This window comes from Peromyscus eremicus, chromosome 14 (assembly GCF_949786415.1).
Source record: "Peromyscus eremicus chromosome 14, PerEre_H2_v1, whole genome shotgun sequence".
In the NCBI taxonomy this organism is placed as follows: domain Eukaryota; kingdom Metazoa; phylum Chordata; class Mammalia; order Rodentia; family Cricetidae; genus Peromyscus; species Peromyscus eremicus.
Window position 1 is genome coordinate 50,604,631 of NC_081430.1, and position 21,767 is coordinate 50,626,397.

Genomic DNA, 21,767 nt, shown 5'->3' on the forward strand with positions numbered 1-21,767 from the left:
ATGTCATCTCCCCCACCCACGGTCCACACCCTGTCTGCTGTGCCCGACCCACAGGCTGGTTCCCACACACACTGACCACCTGCCTGTATTTGACCCCAATGCCAGACACACCCCTTTTCTATAATCTACTGCTAACTCCTCTCCCTAGAAGGACCCCTCAAAGGATGCAGGAGTGGGGCTACCGTGGAGCCCAGGAGCCTGCTGGGGCCATCAGCCAGAGGCCTGCTCTGGACCTAACTCTTCCATCTAGGACCATGTAACGGTCAGCTGTGACTTGTAATCCACTCGGGAAGCCGATGGGTGTGCAAGACCCCAGGATGTCAGAATGCAGTTCATGAGGCCAATTCACAACAGGTCGGTTAGTTTCAGTTTCTCAAACTAAAGTCGTCCGGATGACTGTTCACTTTCCCTTCAGCTGCCTTCTACTAAGAGATGGTTTTATTCACCCTCTCACTTTTTACGTGCTTCTGAAGACTGACTAGGTGCCAGGCAGTTTCGCCAGTGGAACAGAACAGTGAAAACAGCAGGAGCGGTCGGTCCCTGACCTCAAGGAGGGCACACATGCAAGCCCTGAAATAAGCACAGGGCAGGACCATGAGAGACTGGAGTGGGGAAGCACCAGCTTCCCAAACTAGGAGGGCCTGGCGGTGGAGGGAGAAAGAGAGAGAGCCCACCAGGTTCTGAGGAAGGAAAGAGCTGCTGGTAGCAGAGTTTGGACCTGAGGAAAGATCCCCAGTGGCTGGGAAACAGTAGGGAAGGACAGCAGTAAGGATCTGAGGCCTTGGGGGCCAGTCCTTTTATGGCCAGACTGCGTGAATCCAGGAATTCGCCTTCTGACTTAAGCTCATTTGAACTGGGCTGGCTGTCACTTGCTGCTCAGTGTCCAAACTGCAAAGTCACCTGCCGCCAACTGCTCCACCAACCTGCCTCCTGGGGAAGACAGACACCAGCCTCCAACCTGGAGCCATGCCAGAGTCCAGCCCCATTCTCCTACTTCTGTCTCTCATCTCTGTCTCCGCCAAAAAGGCCTCACTGTGGTGTCCTGGCAGCCCGGAGCTGGAAGGAAAGGCAGGAAGAGAGAAGCAGGTGCCTCCCAGCTGAGGGATAGTGGATCCCAAGAGCACTGGTTGGCTGATTGCACATAATTAGGAAGGAAAAAAAAAATGCTCTTGAAAATTAGCTTCCCAAATGCAGATATAATTGCAAGTGTCCTTGCAGAGTGATTACAACGTCGGCCCAACAAATGTTTTACCAGCAGCCCAAGCCCCGCCCTGCAGGCAGAAAGAACGGAGCCAAGGAAGGCGCCAGGGCCAGGCGGCACCCAGACCAGTGCTTCCAGTGGCCCAGGGAAGCACCAGCTTGGGGAGATGCACACATCCAGCTCAAGGCCTTCCCTACGAGGCACCTGGCAATCTTCCTTCTTCTTCCCGTTCCCTTCCTCACAGGCTTAAATGCTACCAGCAGCCAGATGGTAAAAAGGCCAGACTTACCGACTACCTGCCTCCTACAGTCAGGTTGTGCTCAATGCCTCAGTTTCTCTATCCGAAAATGGGTATGCTAGCAGTAGATAGCTCAGGACATTGGTGCAGGGTGAATGAGGACACACAAGGAAAACCACTCAGGGCTGTCAGCCTCTCCCACGCTGCATCCACAGCAGCAGAAGATGAAGTCCAGGAAGGCTAAGCAGCCAACAGCTCAGGCAAGCAGCATGGATGCAGCCGAGAGCTGGCCACATCCAAATCCATGCTGTCGTCACATTTGTTCCTGGTTGGGTTCTGAAGGAACCATTCTAGGAAAATGCCACTCTGGGCTTCTCAGCCCACAGCTCTTAGGCAAAGTCAAGCAGCCAGTGCACACAGACCTCAGTGTCAGGCCAACCCTCCCAGTCAGGGCCCTTAGGCCTCCTCTGAAGCCTAGGTTGTCAGACCACAGGTCTGAGCCTGTGGATGTGAGGTGTGGGGACACTCTGTAAGAGGTGTGGGGACATTCTGCAGCGCTCTTGAACTTCTAGTACTGAAGAGGTCCTGCCTATACCATACCCTGAGTACTTGAGTATTCCTAATAACCTCGGTCCATCTCAGCAGCCACCTCAACATCTAGACTCACTGCCTGAGCCACAGCAGTGGCTCGCATCCCCAGCCTTGCTGTCTCCTCAACTGTCCTCCAATGACAACAGGCTTTCGAGGCCACAGCATTCTCCTCGGGACAAAGCCCCAGACCCACAATGACCACAACCATGGTGGACGAGACACTGTGTAACAGGCTCACTCCAACACTTGCCCCAGAAGCCAAGCTCCAGGCACACTCAAGTTTTCCTTGTTCCGGGATACTCCTGCCAGCCCACCTTCCCCACATGGGGTGGGGTGGGAGTTAGGGTCCAATGAAGGTCACTCAACTCCTCTGAGAAGGCTTACTTTCCTCGGTTGTGAAGGGGAGGGCTAATGCCACCTGAGGACAGTCCCCTGGGGGAGGGGAGCAAGTTAGGATCTGGGATGGTCCCGCAACTCTGGAAGAAGGAAAGAAAACTAACAGTAATTACATCCCTATCATCACCTGCCTGGAAACTAAGATGAACCAGGAAGTCTAGAGAAGCCCCAGGGCCAGCCTGGGAATGCCACAGCTAGCCCAGAGAGGCCATCCAGAACACACAGCTCCCAAGATGGGCTTTTCCAGAGACATTTCAACTGTCCTCATAATGGACCTGCAATGCAAGGACTGCTTTATCTCTACCCTGACCCCAGCAGGGCAGTCAGGTTCCAAGCAGGAAGCCACCTTCAGACTCCATGCTCTTTGTCAAATGTTATGTGAAATTCACACCTGATATTCAAAAAGGGGACTCAGTGGTGCACTAGTATCTGGTGATCAAGGCAGTAAGCTTTGGGGCTTTATGCCTATCATCTCCACTAATACCACTGTACTCATTAAGAAAGTGTAGCTGGGCAGTTATGGGGCATGCCTTTAATCCCAGCGCTCGGGAGGCAGAGGCAGGTGGATATTGTGAGTTCGAGGCCAGCTTGATCTACAGAGCAGCCAGAGTTACAGAGAGACACTGTCTGAAAACAAAACAAAAACAACAACAAAAAGAATGGCCCCCATAAGCTCATATATTTGAATGCTTAGCCATCAGGGAGTAGATGGACTTTTGAAAGGGTTCAAAGGATTAGGAATTGTGGCCTTGTTAGAGGAAGGTTGCCCCTGGGTGTGAGGTTTTAAATGCCCATGCCAGGCTCAGTGTCTTTTCTTCCTGCTGCCTATAGATCAGGATGTAGAACTCTTAGCTACTTCTTTCTCCAGCACCAAGTCTGCCTGCATGCCTGCCATGCTCCCTGCCATGATAATAATGGACTGAACCTCTGAAACTGTAAGCAAGCCCACAATTAAATGCTTAGAGTTGCTTTGGTCATGGTATCTCTTCATAGTAACAAAACAATGACTAAGATATAAGTTGGTACCAGGAGTGGGGTATTGCACATGCACACACACTATAAATCACTCTAAATTCTTTAAGAATTTCATTCATTGTATTTTGGTCATACTCATGCCCCTTCCCCAGCTCCTCCCAGATCTGCCCCATTCCAAACCTACCCAATTGTATTCAGTTAGTCCTGGCTATATATTCTTGGGTATGTGGCCAGCCACTGAAGTATGTTTGACCTACCACGTACCACACCTTTAAATAAAACTAACTCTCCTCTTCCCACAGCTATCAATTACCAATAGCTCCTCAGCGAGGGGTGGGACTTCATAATCACAAGCTAATACCAGTATCACTCAAACTGTTCAACAAACAGAAAGAGAAGGAACGCTATGAAGTTCAGTTACAAAGCCACTACGACCCAAATATCAAAGCCAGATAAAGACACAGCAAATACAGAAAACTATAGATTAATTAACATCCCTGAGGAATACATATGCAAAATCCTCAGTAAACTTTTTGCAAATCATATTCAAGAGCTTATCAATGCCTGGCATTGTGGCACAGACCTATAATTCTAGCACTCAAGAGGCTGAGGCGGGAGGATCACCATGAGTTCAAAGCCAGTCTGAACACATAGCGAAATCCTGTCTCACAAAGATAAATAAATAGACTTAAGGACATAAGTCATATGATCATCTCAACAGACACGGAGACGACTTTGACAAAGTTCAATATCTGAACCAGAAAAGGCCATATCTTAGCCTCATAAAGATAAGTTGACAACACTATAGTCAGCTTGGTGCCAGTGGGGGAAACCTGAAAGTACTGCCACTTACCCTCTCCACCCACTCACATCACAGCTACTCAGTATAGCGCTCACAATCTTGGCTAGAGCAAAATCACGAGACAAACAAATATGGACGTTAAAGGGAAAGAAGTCAAAGAGCTACTGTTTGTGGACGACGTGATCCTGGTTCAAAGATCCTGGTCATTCCACCAAAAAGGAAGGAAGACATTTACATTCATAGTGATGTATGTGTAGTGTTTTCTACCCTGGTAAGAAAACTGAAAGAATTCTAAAAATTCAATGCTAAGATTACAGCTCAATAAAGCACAGCATAGGCAATAAGTAGACCCATCTACAGCAATTAGAGATAGTCAGTCTTTATTGTACTTTATTCTTTGGGAAGTTTTTTATACTTTCTCACACAAAAAAAAATATTTACATATGAAACTAGATGTCAGGATTTGCTTCAAATATAGCAGGGCAATAAAATAAAAACAAGCATGGGGCTGGAGAGATGGCTCAGAGGTTAAGAGCACCGACTGCTCTTCCAGAGGTACTGAGTTCAATTCCCAGCACCCACACGGTGGTTCACAACCATCTGTAATGAGATCTGGCTCCCTCTTCTGTGTACATAATAAATACATAAATCTTTACAAAAAATAAAAAATGAAAACAAGCAGAAGTTATCACTTGGTAGATACTAAAGGGAAGAGTGGGGGACAGTGCTAATTTTATTAGTCTTCCTGTTGTTTATGTTAGAAATTTTTATAATAAAAATTGATCAAAATAAAACTTGTGTTTGGCCGGGCGGTGGTGGTACATGCCTTTAATCCCAGCACTTGGGAGGCAGAGCCAGGCGGATCTCTGTGAGTTCGAGGCCAGCCTGGTCTACAGAGCGAGATCCAGAACAGGCTCCAAAGCTACAGAGAGAAATCCTGTCTCAAAAAACAAAAAACAAAAACAAAACAAAACAAAAACCCAAAGAAAAAACAAACTTGTGTTTGTTGGTTTGGTTTTTGTTTTGTTTTGAGACAGGGTTTCACTCTGTATGTAGCCCTACTTAGCCTGGAACTCACTATGTAGACCAGGCTGGAACTCATAGAGATCCACCTGCCTCTGTCTCCTGAGTGCTGGAATTAAAGGCATATGCTACAATACCTGGCCCCAAAATAGAATTTTTAAAAGACAATTTCATGGGACTGGGGCCGTACTCGGTGGGAGACCGTTAGATTTCTGGTCACCAAGACACTCTCTATTAGAGACTGTGTGCTTAACGTGCCAGCAGCAACATCAAAAGAAGAGGGAGAGAGGGAGGGAGAGGGGGCGGGGTGGGAGGCAAGACAGAACTAAAGACAGTATAAAGTATAAATATGGACTCTGTTTACACTACAATGCCAGGTGTAGAAATCAGAAACCAAAACGCTACATGTACAATGACTTGGAGTCTATGACAATTATATACCAAAAGGAAGAGAACACACAAGAAAGAAATGTGGGCAGGTGTGTGGTAGAAGTCTCTTCAGATTTTGGGTTGATGCTATCTGCAGAGGGTTAACTTCAGGGAGGAGATGATACCTGTCTGTCTCCTTCAGCTGGGGTTCAGTGCAAGCCAGGGCAGCGGGGGGCCCTTCTCACAAGCATGTGGGATCAGGGTGGGGAGGAGGAAGCATTGCTGAGACGGGGGAGGGGCGCTGAGGAAGTGAGCCTTGCTGGGTCTTCACCAACCACACCAGATCCCTCCCAGGCCCTGCTCAGCCCTCTGCAGGCCTCAGCTCCCCACCCTGACTGACATAAGACAGGAGAGAGACATGGCCCAAGATCAGCCCCTTCTGCTTAAGGGCCACACTAGCCACCTGCCCTAGACCAATTTTGATCGACAGCAAAAGTCAGCCTTCAAATGTATCTTCAGTTGGGGGAAAAAAAAGTTTAGATGAGAATAAATTAGAATCATACCGTTCCTTGTGCTAGGACCCACCTCCATCGACTCAGTGGGAGCCTCCTCATGCCCACACTGCCCCACAGTTGGGAGCTGATAATCCATTTTACAGAGCTCAGGTTTGGTCGTGCCCTAGATGCTAGCCTGGTTTTAGCACACCTGACAGCCTGCCTCCTACACAGAATCTGATGTGAAGGCTACATCCTGAAGCCCCTCCCCGCCTGATGAGGGTGGGCAATGCCTCGGGCTGCGGAGCCCCTCTGCAGTGTGAAAGAGGCATCAAGTTGAAAGTCGTGTCCTTCCAAAAACTTAGACGTTGAAGCCTTACTCTTCAATGAGGCAATATTTGGAGATAGGTCTTCGGGAAGTAATTAGGTTTAGATAAGATCATAAGGATGGGGCTCCCACGTGGGATTAGCACCCTTATAAAAAGAAGATCAGTTTGCTCTCCCTCCCTGACACTGGACACACCTAGAAAGCAGCTGCTCGTATGTTAGGAAGAATGCCTTCACCAGGAGCCAGGAAGAAAGCCTTCACCAGGAGCCAGGAAGAAAGCCTTCACCAGGAGCCAGACCAGCCAGCCTTCCCTGCACTCCCGGTCTCCAAACAGGACAAGCTCCTAGGCTGTGGTATTTGTTACAGGAGCCAGCGCTGACTAAAATAAGGGGAAAGGGTCACGATGAGCCCTGGGGGAGGTCTAGTCTCCGAAGGAGACTTAAAAGAGCACGTACAAGGCCAGTGTTGCCCAAGAATAGCAAAGGTAACCTGTCTTCTGGCATTATTTCCTAAACACTGACAATTCAAAGTCAATGAAGACGGAGAAAAAAGTGGAGAAGGGGCCTCAGGTGCCTGCAAGAGTGCATGCGTGTCCATTCTCATGTTTGCTTATGGAAACACAGAACAGGTCTAAGAACACACAAACACAAATGGCAACACAACTGCCTCTGGGAACTGGCTTCATGTAAGGGGACCCACTTCACCCACAAGACCTTGGTGCCATTTGATTTGGGGGGATGGGTAGCTTGTTCTCTCTCTCTCTCTCTCTCTCTCTCTCTCTCTCTCTCTCTCTCTCTCGCTCTCTCTCGCTCTCTCTCTCTCTCTCGCTCGCTCGCTCGCTCTCGCTCTCGCTCTCACTCTCGCTCTCTCGCTCTTTTCTGTTCATGCTGGCCTTGAACTGGAGATCCTCCTGTTTCAAGCTCCCCAGTACTAGGGTTACTGCATGGACTACCACACCCATCTTCTGGTGTGTTAGTGTGTTAGTGTGTTGTCATCACCCACCTCATCTCTTTTCTTTTGGGGTAGGGCCTTTTAACCAGTTGTTTGGTATCTCACACAGTCTGCCTGAGCCAGGCCCCAGAGGCTTCTCAGAATTGCACGGGTCAAGTCCCTGACTTACCAAGCCTAGTTTCAGTTTCCAGAGCTGTGACGCCATCAGCTGATTAACCAACGACCCTCTTCATGACCTCCCATGGCCTAAGTCAGGGCTGGCCCTGCCCTGAGGTTCTCTGGATGTCCAACCTGACATCAGGAAGCCCCACAGCTAAGCAGAAGCAGTGGAAGGCAAACTTGCTTCCCAGGACCTTTGAGCTGGATTCTCACAGAGGACCTGTAACACATCCCCACACGGCCAAACACAGAGCTCTGACCCCAGTTTCTGCGTCCCTGGGCAGCTCAAGGCCCAAGAGTATTCCTCCCAGTGGACAGGACAACGGTTGGGCGAGCCCTGCTGCTCATGGTGGCCACAGCAAAGAGGGCTGGGACCAGCCCTTCATTTCAGAGCTTCCATAGCACATAGTCCACATAGCTGTGCAACCTGGCTGTTACCACAAAAGTTCACACCTGGGAATCTGGGCCACCCAGTAGAGGCACCTGACAGAGAGAGGTTGAGCAAGCAGAGGGAAGGCCTCCAAATAGCTCTCCTCTTCCACTGGCTCCAGGAAGGACAAGGCCTCAAACCCTAACCAGGCCCGACTGGCCTAACCATTCCACCCCCACCCCCGCTACCTGTCCACTCTGCACAGGGTCCTCAGGTGACTGCTGAGGTCTATGGCCAACAGTAGCCTGGTGACCACTGCCTCCACTTTTCCAGGTGGAAATGTTCCCAGAGGGGCCGTCTACAGCTCCCATGGGCCTTGCTCTCAGTAGCGAGATGCCAGGACCTGTCTTGACACATCATTAGAGCTGAGGCCTGGACAGGTCAATGTCCCCCCTAGGCCAGAATCCCTCTGGATCCAATGACCCAATTGATTGGTCACAGCTGCTCCTGGCTCACAGGATCCTCAGGGATCCTGGCAGACAGACAGCTCAACTCTCCCCAAGCAGAGCACAGCCAAAACAGCAACAGGCCGATGTGTTTACAGAACAAACACATGGACTGCTTCACTCCCAAACACTTCAGTATCAATACCCCAGGGTCTGCAGAGCAACCTCATCCTTCACTCTGAGGATAGCAGCCCTTGTCCAAGGATGTCCATCCACCAGCCTTCGGACCCTAGCTCCTTGGGCCCATCTGTGTAGACTGACCATAGGAACAAAGCAGAATCAGACTTATTTAAAGGCAAAGGTGGCCAATGCTGAGGCTCTGCTTTGGGCTCTGACTTATGGGGGCGCTCACCTCTCTCCTCTTAGAAATAGTGTCCTGGCTCTAGACAGTGTGTGTGAAATCTCGGGCCCCCACCTAGGGTTTTTACAATCTCCAGACCTGAGAGATGATATATGGCAGCCCTTGCCCTCACACGGCTGGCAATTGAAGCCCAGAAACAGAGGCCCTTCCCTCACGTGGCTGCCACCTCATCCCACTGCCTCTAGGAAGAGCAGCTTCTTTGGGGGGTCCACCTCGTCATCATTGAGACCTTGTGGAGGGAATGGCCCATCCCTAATCTATCACTCCCTAGATGAAACCCTGCTTCAGAGACAGGCTGTGGCTTTAGGGTGACAGGTCACAATGAATCCCTGCTCCTATAAACCTAGGCCTGAGGACCCAGTGGGGCCCTAGGGCTGGCAAGGCCAACTCTGAGCCAACTCCAGCACCCACGAGCTGTGTGAGTCCAGGCGAGTGCGATTAGGAAACTAGGGTCCTGGAGACACGGCCTCTGCAGGGTTGTGACAGGGGACAAATGAGGAAACACGCTGGGGAACTCGGGCCAACTCTCGGTACAGACTAGAACCAGCTGTGTGGATTCACCTCCCACCACATGGGCCTGAGAGTAAACCAGGTAGATAACAGCAGGGAAACAGACACATGCCAGGCTGGCTGTAAGGGCCATCGCTTGAGGCCCAAGACTCACCTACACGTGAAGGCAGATTCTCCATGAACCAAATACCATGAGAGCCAGCACATCCCCCTCACCACAGGACCCAGGTAGTACCCTGGTTCCTCTCAGAACCCATCCACCCTTTGGCTTGCAGGACTGGCCATATAAACAACTTGCCCCTTAGACCAACCACCCCGTCCCCACCGCTCACCACACTTGCTGGTTTGAGGCACACACCGAACTGGCCACATCCCAAATGGTTGCCTCAGGTGAAGGGACACCTACCCAACCAATCCTCCCCACCCATGAGAACACCCCAAAATAGAAGAATTCCCAGCAAGGCCAAAAAAAAAAAAAGACTAGATTGAGGCAAGGGGTATCATTCACCTTGGGAACATCAACAAAAATAATTTATCAATGGCAGGGATGGCATCCACCAGCAATGGCCCAGAACAGAACTGACCCAACTCAGCACAGTCCAGGTCAAAAAAGGGATACTCGAGGACTCCAGAACTGTAAGGGCAAACATCCACCGCACAGACATGCAAGACCTGCCCCTCTGAGCTTGCACCTGCCAAGACCTTTATTTATTTACTTATTTATTTATTTATTTATTTATGGGTTTGTTCTTAGTTGTTTGTTTGTTTGTTTGTTTGTTTGTTTTTTGAGACAAGGTTTCTCTGTGTAGCTTTGGAGCCTGTCCTGGAACTCACTCTGTAGACCAGAATGGCCTCGAACTCACAGAGATACGCCTGGCTCTGCCTCCTCAGTGCTGGGATTAAAGGCGTGCGCTTTTTTGAGACAAGGTTTCTCTGTGTAGCTTTGGAGCCTGTCCTGGAACTCACTCTGTAGACCAGAATGGCCTCGAACTCACAGAGATCCGCCTGGCTCTGCCTCCTCAGTGCTGGGATTAAAGGCGTGCGCCGCCGCTGCTGCTGCCGCCGCCGCCGCCGCCGCCGCCGCCGCCGCCACCTGAGCTATAAAGGTTCTAAACCATATTCCTCTATCTCGAACCTCCACCCTTCACCCTGCAGAAAGTCGCCTTAACACGTGTAAATGGGGTGACCAAGGGGCAGCTAGTTCTACGGCTAGCCTCTGGGCAGGAAAGAGGACGGAAGTCTACGCATTCTGAACACCTCTGATGCACGGGTCCCAAGAGCAAGTCCAACCAGGGAGAAAATGAGGGACCACAGAGGACCGGAACACAGCCAAGTCAGCCACCTAGTGAGAGGTCCACTGGGGACCCCTGCTCTAACAGGAATCTAGCCAAGAGGCCTCTGAGGCTACATCCCTGCCTTGTCCCATCTTCCCTTCCTTCCAGGGATGCTAGGGCTGGAGCTCCAGGACGCAGAACCTTCTCAGGCCAACTTGAGCACAACAGTTCCCACTGGCTGAACCTGGCAATATGATGCCCTCATTTACTCCATCTGCACAGAGAAGTTAAGTCCATGTCCCAAAGTCACACAAGAAGCAATCCCTCAGCCACTCTTTTGAGGCCCAGGGACTGCCCTCCACCCCCCGAAAAAAAAATATTCCCAAGAGACTGCCAGATTTGGGAGATTTTTGTAAACAGTTTTGCAAACCTTCTAAGGTTCTAGCTTTAGTGGATAAGGTTCCAGGGTCCCCCAAACTGGCCCCCTAGAAGGAACATGACTAGGAGTTAAACAGAGTGGATCTTGTGGCCTTGTGCACAAGAGCTCAGGGCATGGTGGGTAAGGACACTAGGCTATACCCAGAGTCAGAGCTTAAAACAGAGCACTTTACAAACAGGGCAGCCATGCTCGGCGGCACAGGACAGCCACCCACACTATGGCAGGGCTCCTCGACAGACCCAGCACCCTGACCAGAATGGGTATAAATGAATCAGCACCTGATGCCCTCTGGCAAGCAATGCATAGCCAAGGATGTGGGCTATGGAGTCACCAATACCGACATTCAAATTCCACACGCTGGAGGGACCAAGCACAAAACTCCAGAGAGGGCTCTTTCTGAGCCTATTTCCACGGAGAGACGGAAAGCAGTGGGTGGCACTGTGAACATCCATGAACACAGTATGTCTTCCAGGAGGCTCCGCCCCCACGGCCTGAACAAGATCTCCTGACCCCATGCACTCTATGCAGCCCATGACAGCTCTACCACTCCAAGAAGGAACCACAGCCCACCAGCTGGGGCACCTGCAGATTTTCAAAAGTCAGAAGCTGGAAGTGGGCCTCTCTAACCATCCCCACAGCTTCAGCCCTCCCCAGAGCATTAAAGGGACTGGGTACTCAAGCCTCCTGGAACACAGGCTTGCCCCAGGATGGAGGCAACAGGCCCTGGGAATCTCATGATGAGTATTAGGACCCTAATAAAATCTTTACGCTGTAGTGTCAGCCAAGACAGGTTCGAATCTGAGCTGCCCGTCTGCTAACTCTATAGCTGGAGTTAACTGCTCCATCCTTCAGTCTCTTCGGTGTCCCAGAGACAGGTGGGAGGTATAGGGGAATGAGGAAATGGCAGGCACCAATAGGCCCGTCCAGCTTTATTCCTCGTAAAGAAACTGATCCCAGGGTTCTAAGAGGCCCCAAGCCTGGCACGCTGTGGCCAAACGATGGCCCTAACAGGATCCCTTAGCCGTCCTGACCCCAGGGGTGGCTGGTATGCAGAAGGTAGTTATGGGCACCTATCCCATGAGCACATAAAGGAGTATATGGGGTGTTTTTAAAAGGAAGTCATCGGGTCCATCCCCGGATCTAGTCCAGAGGGAAGAGTGGCCTGGGAGCCTCACTAGGTCACATTTGTCCCAACATTCCCTCGCCTCAGCAGCCCAGGCCTGGCTGCTGGGTGGGAACAAGAGTGTTCAGAGAGAAATGAAAGTGAAACTAAGGAAGAGGCCTGGCCTCTCTGACCCCGGTACCCACCTGCCACCCTCTGCCCTCCTGGAAAACAGTGGACAGCACCCCCAGAAAAGGCCTTCAGGAGAGAGGGCTACCTGTCTGCCGGCCTCTTGGCCTAGGTGAGGACTCTCTTTCTCTTTCCTTCTCTAAGCACCTGCCACACTCGCCAGCCCCGGAGGAGCAGAGGCAGGGAGGAGGAACAGCATGCAGTCACCACAGCCAGCTGGCCAAGGCTTGAGCTCTGAGCTCGGTGCCATCTCCACCGCCCACCACCCTCTGGGACAGCAAATGCACACCGAGGATGCTCAGCTTACAACCCTCTGACTTTCCTCGGAGACTGGGTACCGAGTGGAGTGGATGGTGGACGGATATTATGTTTAAGACAAGGTGACCCGGCGGAGGGGAAACAGTGTGGTTTTCAAGAGTCAGCCAGCCCCCCAGGGGGAATCCCGACTCTCCCTGAATCTAAATTCTCATCTAGCAAACATAGACGCACCACCCACCTGGGAGAGTCGGCTTCCCATCTACAATCATGCCAGGTCTGTGTAGGTTTCCAGCAGGCTCTGATATCTAATGTGAGCTACTCAACGTACAAGGGGGAAGAGAGGAGGTAAAAACAGCCCTTCCAAGGCTTGATGGCCACCTGCACAAGCCAGCCATCCCGGCTTCCCAGCTTGGGCCTAGGAGCACATGAATGCCACACACAGTCAGCTGATGAAGAGTCCGGAAGCTACAGAAGAAAACACCTTGGGACTGTGTCCTCACCTTCCCCCAAGCTCTGAACTTCCCTCCTCAGATATCCAGTACTGCCTGTGGCCGGCCAGGCCCCAGGAACATCTCTTTCCAGCCCCACCAGCACACTCCAAAGCAAACTAGCAGCCACAGGCAAGAAATCTTAAAAGGTGTGGAGAATGGATTTCCCAAAACGTGGCCACCTGCCTCGTGACCCTGCCTTGCCTCTCTCCCGTGGGCAGGGGCTTCAGCCAGGCATCTGATGACCTCTAGTTCGTGGTAAACCTAGTGCGAGCACCAGGGCGGGGAGAGACCCAGGCCTCAAGATCCCACAGCCAAACACTACGTGTGTAGACCACCTGCCTGGCAATCTTTGCTTCCAACGTGCCCATCGGAAAACACCCTGCCCAAGAAGTAGGGACCTGCCCAGCCTTGGTTTAGCCTACTTAACCCAGTGCTGCCTACACGTGAGAGTTTTGTTATGAGGCCCAGTAACACAGAGGATGACAGTTTGCATTTCCAGAAGAATCACCAGGGCATTCCACAAGAAGACCCCCAGCCTGCTCTCCTGGAGAGGCTTCACCTTCTGAGACGGCTGGACAACGATGAAGACAGATGTGTGTCGCACCAACAGCCCAGGCGCCTTTGGTTGGGCAAGCTGGGCAAGCATTCGTCAGCAACAAATAAATGACTACCACAAAGCACAAGCATCACTTGGGTCTTCCACTAGCCCCAGGCTCTGGGCAAGGCCAGCTGGCCTGAGGCCCACCCGCGTCCCACCCCTGGGCCCACAGTTTCGACTTCCCGAACACAAGGGCTGAACTGAGGCAGACCAGAGGCGGCGTGCCCCCTCTTGTCCTCGGTCCCCAGAGCATGGTGGCAGCTCCTTCCGACGGTAGGAAGGTCACATGACCACAACACATGGCCTCCATCATACTTTCAAGGAACAGGCTCTGGATGCAGATGCCAGTCAGCAATTATACCCAAGGCTGCTGCCTGCCTTTTCCTAGATGGCTCCCTTCAGCCAAGTGGAACTCAGTGCTGTGACCGAGGCAGCCAGATATGTAGCTCCTAGGCAGGGGACTCTGTCCACTCTGGGAGTCTTTCAGCTCCCAGGGAGCTCTCAGCCCCTCTCATTAAATACCACCTCCTCAGAGACCTTCTCGACCAGAGCACTAAGTGGCCTCAGCGACCCCAGCACAACCCTTTCCAGTTTGCAAGCATCCGGGCCGGCTCTCACTGCACCCTGCAGTGAGTGCTGACTCCCCTTCATCTCCACAGGCACCAGTGGATAAAGAGCAGAACCCAGCACCTGAGCACTGGGCAGATGCTTGCTCGGGATTTGCTGAGCCAATGAATGAGGCTAACCCAGGACTTAGCCCTTCCTCCTGCCACAATTCCCACCTCAGGTGTTTCCCTCCTGACCGGAGTACTTCAGGGTCACAAGGAGCTTTAGCTGAGCCATGGAGATCAACAGAGGCTCCTAAAAGCACCAGGCAGTTCCTTGACCCTATCTTACTCCTCTGAGTAACCATGTGCATTGTTGTAAGAACTGGCATCCCAAAACTCTCCCTCTTTTTTTTTTTAAGAGACAGACAAGATGCAAAGCCTAGCCATGGGGGCGGGGGACTCAGAGCATCACTGAAGAGCAGATGGAGAGAAAGAGGACCGGCATCTCCCAGAAGCTCTTGAGGAAGGCCTTTGGCTTGTGGATTCTGATTCACCCTCCAGGGACAACTGGTGGCTTAGCAGAGTCCATTAGGTGTGCCCTGGGACACTGGGAGAGGTTTAAAGGGTGGGGTACCCAGCAGGCATGGCCTGGATGGGGAGGGAGGAGGTTAGGGAAGGCAGCAGAGGTACTCAGGCAGGAATCTGGGGTGGGGGTGGGGTATAGGGGGTGGGGGGTGGGGTTCCCTCTTGGGAGTGATTCTCAAATCTTCACAGATCTGGAGACAGATCCACCCTACTGAACCTTAAAAGCAGGTGGTGGGAGGGTACTGTGGGGTGGGGGAGGGGGATACCATAGCCTGCAGCTTGGCACCATAAGGGGCCCAGACACCAGCCTGTGAGGCCCTGCTGGGGAGACGCAGGCCACAAAGGCTGCTTTCTGAGGAGGCTCAGAGCAGGCTAGACAAAGCCCCAGACAAATTCAAACAGCCCAATGGGAATGGCCAGACCTGCCCCAATACAATTACACCCTCACTCACAGCTCCCAGGAAGGGCCTGTTTGCTAGGAGCTTAGCTCCAGCTGATAGCAGGGGCATGGGCCTTAAAGCAGGGCCTACTGTGTGACCATGTACCAGCCTCTTCACCCAGCAGGTCTTGCTTTCTCTCTCCACCTTCCCTGAGGCCAGCTCTCCAGGAGCACTGGAGAAGGAAGGCTGGGGTAGACCCAGTTCAAGCAGAAAAGGAAGACGGCCGTCCAAACACAGCTCTTCCAGTGAAGGATCTGCGTTCTAAACCGAGTATCACTTTTTAAAAGGTCGTGCTGCACACCGTCTCAGAAGCCAGTTTACCGGGGTGAACAAGAACAAAACCCCTCCTTACATCCAGTCAGGAACCACACCACAAGGCTTTCCTCTGAATGTCCCGAACCTGCTAATTCATGTGAGAGAAACCAGTGGAGCCTGGGAGACCTGATGATTAGGAACAGGACACCCAGGGTTCAGGAGCTCAGCTGTGTCTGGTGTCTGCTAAGCCCCTCAGTATCACTCCAGTGAAAGAAATGCAAACCCAGAGCAGTACTTCTCACCCCTGCATCTGGCCAGGCATGCGGTGAACATGTGGGTTGTGTCCCCTCCCACCCTGTCACCCACTGGAACTGAAACAGTAAAACTGTTTCAGGACTGCAAGAAAAAGTAGAATGTCTGTGACCTCTGACCCTACACCACTCATCTAGCACTGCACATCCAGACAAGGGATGGGGCACCCATGTCAAACTGTCTAGGCCAGCAGAAGCCAACCCCAGGAGAAGAAAAAGGTTCCATCCTTTGAAGAGCTGAACCATACTGACACTGACACACACACACACACACACACACACACACACACACACACCACCCCAATACAGAAGCCCAAAGGAAGCAGCAACGTGGAATTTCTCTAAGACACACAGCCCCATGCACCAAGCAACTGTAACCATGTAAGAATGGAGGCTGGCTGCATGCTCCCCTTTTGGTCACATCAACACCCATGGAGACGGCCTGCTGAGTTCCGTGAGCAGCTGAACTCAGGGCCAAGAAGGGACAGGCTGGCTGGCTTTTCATTATGTGCTTTGAGCCCTCTGAATTTCAGCAAGTGCCTGTATTTTAAAAGGGGTGCGGGGAGGGAGGCACGGTGGTACACCTTCAATCCCAGCAGTGGGAAGAAGAGGCAGGCAGATCTAAGTTTGAGGTCAGCCTGAACGACAAATCAAATTCTAGGTCAGCCAGGGCTACATAGCCCAGGCTGGTTTTGAACACTCTACGTAGACAACCTTGAACTTCTGATCACCCTGCCTCCACCTTGGGAGTGCTGTGATTACAGGAGCCTGCGCCACACCCCGTTTTATGCGGTGCTGGAGATCAAACCCAGGTGCTCATGCATGCCAGGTAGGTAAGCAATCTACCCACTGAGCTACATCTCAAGCCCTAAATATTAAAAAGGAGAAAATCAGAAATGTTAGCTAATAATAGCAATGGGATTATTAATGAAGATGACATTTTCACAAAGCATAGAATGAATTCTTCTGAATGACCAAACCAAAAAAAAAACGAGACTACCTCCTTTGCATTCATAAATTTTCTCAGATTCTCCAGCTAGGAGACTGCAGCGGCCTGCCAAAGGCAAGGGTTGTAAGAACCAGAGCTAAGTGGTAAAGAACAGCCATCAGGCAGGGTGAGCCCCCTCTCTGACCTGACCCAAAGACCTGAGGTTCAATTCCACCAACCCCATCCCCTAGCAAGATGGTCTGTGAGCGCGTACCACAGACCCTACCGGCAAACTGCCAAATCCAAGATCACCAAGTGGACATCACATGGATGGTCATCTGTGAAGCCAGACCTAGAAACCTAGGCAGTTTTATCAAAGACTGGATGTCTGCCCCCACAGCAGGTCAGCACCTAAGAGAAAAGGGTTTATTTGCAAGGCTGGGTTACAGTTTTCACATGCTGCTGTGAACCTGACTCAGGATGCTTCCCTCCTCCACAGCTCTGAGACCACGGCTAAGTCAGCCGCCGCTGAAATATACAGAAAAAAAAAAAGCCGAGCCACAGACCAGCTCATTCAATCCCGGTAATGGTCCTCTTTTCTCCTCCTGCAGAATCTCCTAGAATTCCAGCCCAGAATACTAAGCTATTTCAGCAAAAAGCAAGCTCCAGATGGCCTTGTTTTAAAGGATGAAATAGAGTTGGGGGGTGTAGTTTAGCGGTACTTGCCTATTACGCATGGGTTCTATTCTCCACATAACACAAAAGGACTGCCAGGTATGCTTGGAAATGCCTATAACCCCAGCACTGAGGAGGAAGACAAGGATGAAGGAACTCAAGTTTAAGGCCAGCCTAGACTACACAGTGAGACTTTGTCTCTAAGCAGGGGGGATGGGGTGGGGTGGGAATGTAGAGCCCAAGGGGAAGGAACAGGCCTTGAAGCACTCTCCAGGACTAGGTTAGAGTTGATACCAAATTCCAAGCCCCATGAACACCACTGTACGCCAACACACTGCCCAATACCTAGCCTGGACCCCAGAAAGAGCTTGGTACACGCAAGCCTAAACAAACCCCTGGGACCTTTCAGAAACCTGTACAAACAGGGCCCTGGTGGGTTAGGACAGAGCAATAACTTGGTCTGAGATGTCCCGGTAAGCACATTTCTTAAAAGGTGAGCTAGCTCAGATGGCCTCCAAGGAAGAGACACTGAGCAAACAAGGAGGCTGCATTCTCCAATAGAGACTTAGGCTGGGCTCACAGAAGCCCTCCAGCCGGTGGCAGTGTCCCTCACACTTCTCAGGCCTCGGTTTCCCCATTTCTACTAGAAAGCTTGCATGAGCTAAGACACCTGTAAGCACCTCCTTAAAATCCACAGCGGAAAGCTGGGCGTGGTGGCTCGCATTGTTAAGCCTACCACTCAGGAGGCTGAGGCAGGAAGGTCGTCGTCGTCGTCGTCGTCGTCGTCGTCGTCGTGGTCATGAGTTTGAGATCAGAAGGGTCTGGTCGAGTGATACGCTGTCTCAAAACAGACCAAGTGACCTTACACCAAAGGACTCTTCACCACTACCTAAACCAGGTCTCCTAGAAGGAAAGAGTGAGGAGGAGAGGAGCTGAAGGAGAGGCTTACACACCAAAGAAGGACATCCAGGACAGCTATCCTCAGCTGAGCACTCTCCCCAAGGCCCAACCCAGCTCCTCTTCTCCACTTCCCGGGAACCTCTGCTGCATATCTTGGAAAAGCCATAAAGAGGAGGGATGAGGGGGCATCCCAGACACTCCTAGGTTAGAGACAGAGAGTCAGGTGGAAGGGTAAACAGAGCAACCAGAGCATGTTCCTGTACTTGGGAGAGGACACAGAAAAGAAACAGGAATAAACAACAGCATTGGAAACAAGTTGGTCCAAAGCTCATCTGCTGGCCAGCCGGAGGCCCCAGCCTATCAGACAGATATTTCAAAGGTTGGCTTTTGTACCTGCCTATGATAGGTGGGGCACCTCCCAGGATTTGGCCCCAACTACCTATGGAAGGGCCCTGCTCACCCGCTTCAGGAAAAACAGAACATGTTACATTGTAGAGGGCACACAGCTCAGCCTGGAAAGGAAAAGTGTCCCTGGAGACTATTAGCAGCAGCTGAACCCTGGGACATTAACAAGGGTAGGAGAGGCTCTGCTCTCTGAGCAAGTTCAAGGTCTCCAGGGTGGACTATGAGCTCTTAAAGGAAAGGAGCAGTATGGACCCTGTCCCCCCTGGCACCTGCTTCCCCATCTGCAAAACAAGGTCTAGATGAGACGATCTCTTCTGGCTGAGATAGGATTTTTACAAGGCCCGACAGTCAACTAAACTACTCGGCCCAGTGCAGTCTACCAGTCAGTCCTCCCAGCACGGATCCTGTTCCAAACATTTGAAACAGAACTCAAGTCATTTCCCAACAGCCCCGGCCCTTTTCGTCAGGAAATTCATAGACAATTCACCATCCATCAATACAGTAGAAGCGCTGCGCCCCCAGCTTCTGGATGTCAAGAACAGGATGGTGCCCACTCAATGTCTCTGGAGCTTCTCAGACCACTCCAGCATTCACAATAAACAAAACACAGTAAAGGGGAAGGGGGGGGGGGGGTGTTCACTATCTCAACAGTTGTTTAGTTAAAAATGCGGCCACCAGGGGGCACTGCCCTGAAAGTAAAGAAGCAACAGAAAAACTCTTTCTGGCGTTTTCTTTTCGTTCTTAAGCTTCAGCTACAAAGCATCTAAAGCTATACTAATAAAAACACACATTAGGATTCCTGGGCTGCCAGAAGGACCCGGGGACCTTCTGCCATCTCTCTGAAGCCAATACTTGGGCAAGGGAAGGCAACTGGACCTTGAATTCACAACCCTTCCTGAAAAATGAAAGCTCAATGAACATTTCCCTGAGTCGGGCTGACACCCTTGGGTGCCCTGGGTCCCCTCCCACCTCCGGCCTCTTTAAAGGCAGGAGGGCCCACGAGAAGAGCAAGCCAAGCTGCAGGTCAGGCAGTGAGCACTCAACCCTTCAGTCTCGGTTAGGACTGTTTTGCTACAGTCTTACTAATTCCAGGATGAAACATGCCAGGCCAAGGCCAAGCCTCAGGTGTAGATGAAGGGTGACCCATCCTGCTATCAATAAGCAAGGTACAAGGGATGAACTCGGATTTCCCAAGAATTATATGACAGCAGGGGGAGCTCTGCTCCCCTCACGTCAGAACTGGACTTCTAGAACATGACAGAGGGGCTTCTCCAAAATTCTCTGCTGTCTAGGGCATCCTTTTCACGGTGTGTTTATTTGCGGTATAAACGTCCAACTGTCCTTTTAAAAAATGTTCCATAAGCCCTGGGCTTTTCCAAAGCTCTGGCTTTGAGTTCCTCTTGATTTCCTTGTGAATTCTGGGCTGCACTGGATGCCCTGCCGGCCATGAAAAGCCTACTTTCTCCTAAGAGGCCTGTCTGGGAGACTCGGCCAAACCCACAAGGGGACCAAGGGATGCAGAACCAGGGCCCCTTATAAACAGGCACCATCCCATCCAGCTGTGGGGCAGAGAAGCAGCAGGCTCTTGGACAGGCATGAGGGACAAGGTAAGGCTGCCAGGCCTATGTGCCAGCCCAGACTGCTACTCACCTCTGTGCACCAGGGGATAAGGAAAACCAACTGCTCGATTCTCCAAGATTCCGGGGGCCCACCAGGGATGGAAATACAACTGAAGTCCATTTTTAAAAGTCAAATCTACCAAGTGGAAACACAACTCAACAAAAGGTTTCCACCCCGAGTTTGCAAAAGGCTTTGGGGGCTGGATTCTCTAGGGCTTTCGTTAAGAGGCTGCAACCAACCTCTCAGGCTTTACAGAGAGGCAAGGCACACCGGACTCAAGGCACTCGGCACCTCTGTAATGTATTAAGAACAAGATTTATCACAGCCCCGGGTCTCTGCCACTGAAGCACCAACACAGTGAGAACGAGGTGGCCAGCCCGGAGGGTAGAAAACAATTCTACCCTACACAGGTCCACCCATCACTTTCTATGCTCTGCCACGCCTCAGCCCTGGGACCACAAGCAGGTACCCTACCTCTCTGTTGATGGGTGTCCCTCTTCTCAGACACGTGGCCCAGAATCACCACCCTGGCTAATTTTCAAGGCTGCTGCGAGGCTCTAATGAGACAGCAAATCAACACGGCAAGCCAAGTATCGCTACTCATTTCAACTGGGTTAAAACCGGGTGATATGCAATGACAGCTTCAGGAGCTGTGCACACGCGAAGCACGTAGTAGGCTCCACACAAACGCGGGTACCCTGCTCTGCTAAGGGGAAGGAAAGGGAGGAAGAAAAACACACCGGTCCAAAAAGTACCCTCAAGCCCCTGACGGACGGCTTGGACTCCCGATTTCCCGGGTTCCGCCGCCCTGGACGATCGGGGATCTCCCGGCACGACCCCGGTGCACCTGAGAGCCGCCGTCCGAGCCCATCGCCCACAGCGGCCACGCTCCCCTCGGACACAGCCCGCGGCCCCCCGCGGGCCCCGGCTGCTCGGAACCAGCCTCCCCGCGCGCCGCTCCTTCCCGGGTCGCCGTCGTCTGCCCCGCGCCCGCCGAGGGCAGCCGAGCTCCGGCAGCGGGGGGTCCCCGAGCCGCGTCCCTCCTCACCTGCACAGCTCTGCGAAGGCCTGGAAATTGAGCTTCTTGACTTTCTTCTCGCTCAGCCAGTAGCCAACTCTCTTCCCTTTCAGGAAGGTCTGCATCTTCTTCCTCCTCGGCCCGGGAGCCTGGGTCCGGAGGAAATCGCCCACAGGCCGACCGTGTGGGGCCGGCGCGCGCCGCGAGCGTGCGGGCACCTCCTCCGGCGGCGGGGACGCGGAGCGGGCTTCAGCGCGCGGTCCTACCGGGCGGGGCGGCGGCGGGGCGGGCCGGGGCGGGGCAGCGGCCGGGGGCGGAGGCTCAGCGCGCCGCGCCACTGGCTGGGCCCCGCGGGTGGGCGCGCACCGCCGCCGCCCCGCCCCCGCCGCCCCGGGGGCTCGCCCGCGCCGGGACGTGCGCCCCGCAGCACCGCGCGCCTAACCCGAGGGTTCTGGGG

General features: G+C 52.4%; 1 protein-coding gene across 1 annotated transcript in view; it reads right to left on the reverse strand.

Annotated features, from left to right (window-relative positions):
• The window catches only part of Itpk1 (inositol-tetrakisphosphate 1-kinase), a 141,566-nt gene extending 120,012 nt beyond the window's left edge, over nucleotides 1–21,554 (reverse strand). Inside the window, exon 1 of the mRNA XM_059279284.1 lies at nucleotides 21,341–21,554. Within this exon, the coding sequence (XP_059135267.1) occupies nucleotides 21,341–21,435 (95 nt within the window). The 5' untranslated portion in view covers nucleotides 21,436–21,554. The remainder of the gene's footprint in view (nucleotides 1–21,340) is intronic.
• Nucleotides 21,555–21,767: the final 213 nt, after the last annotated feature.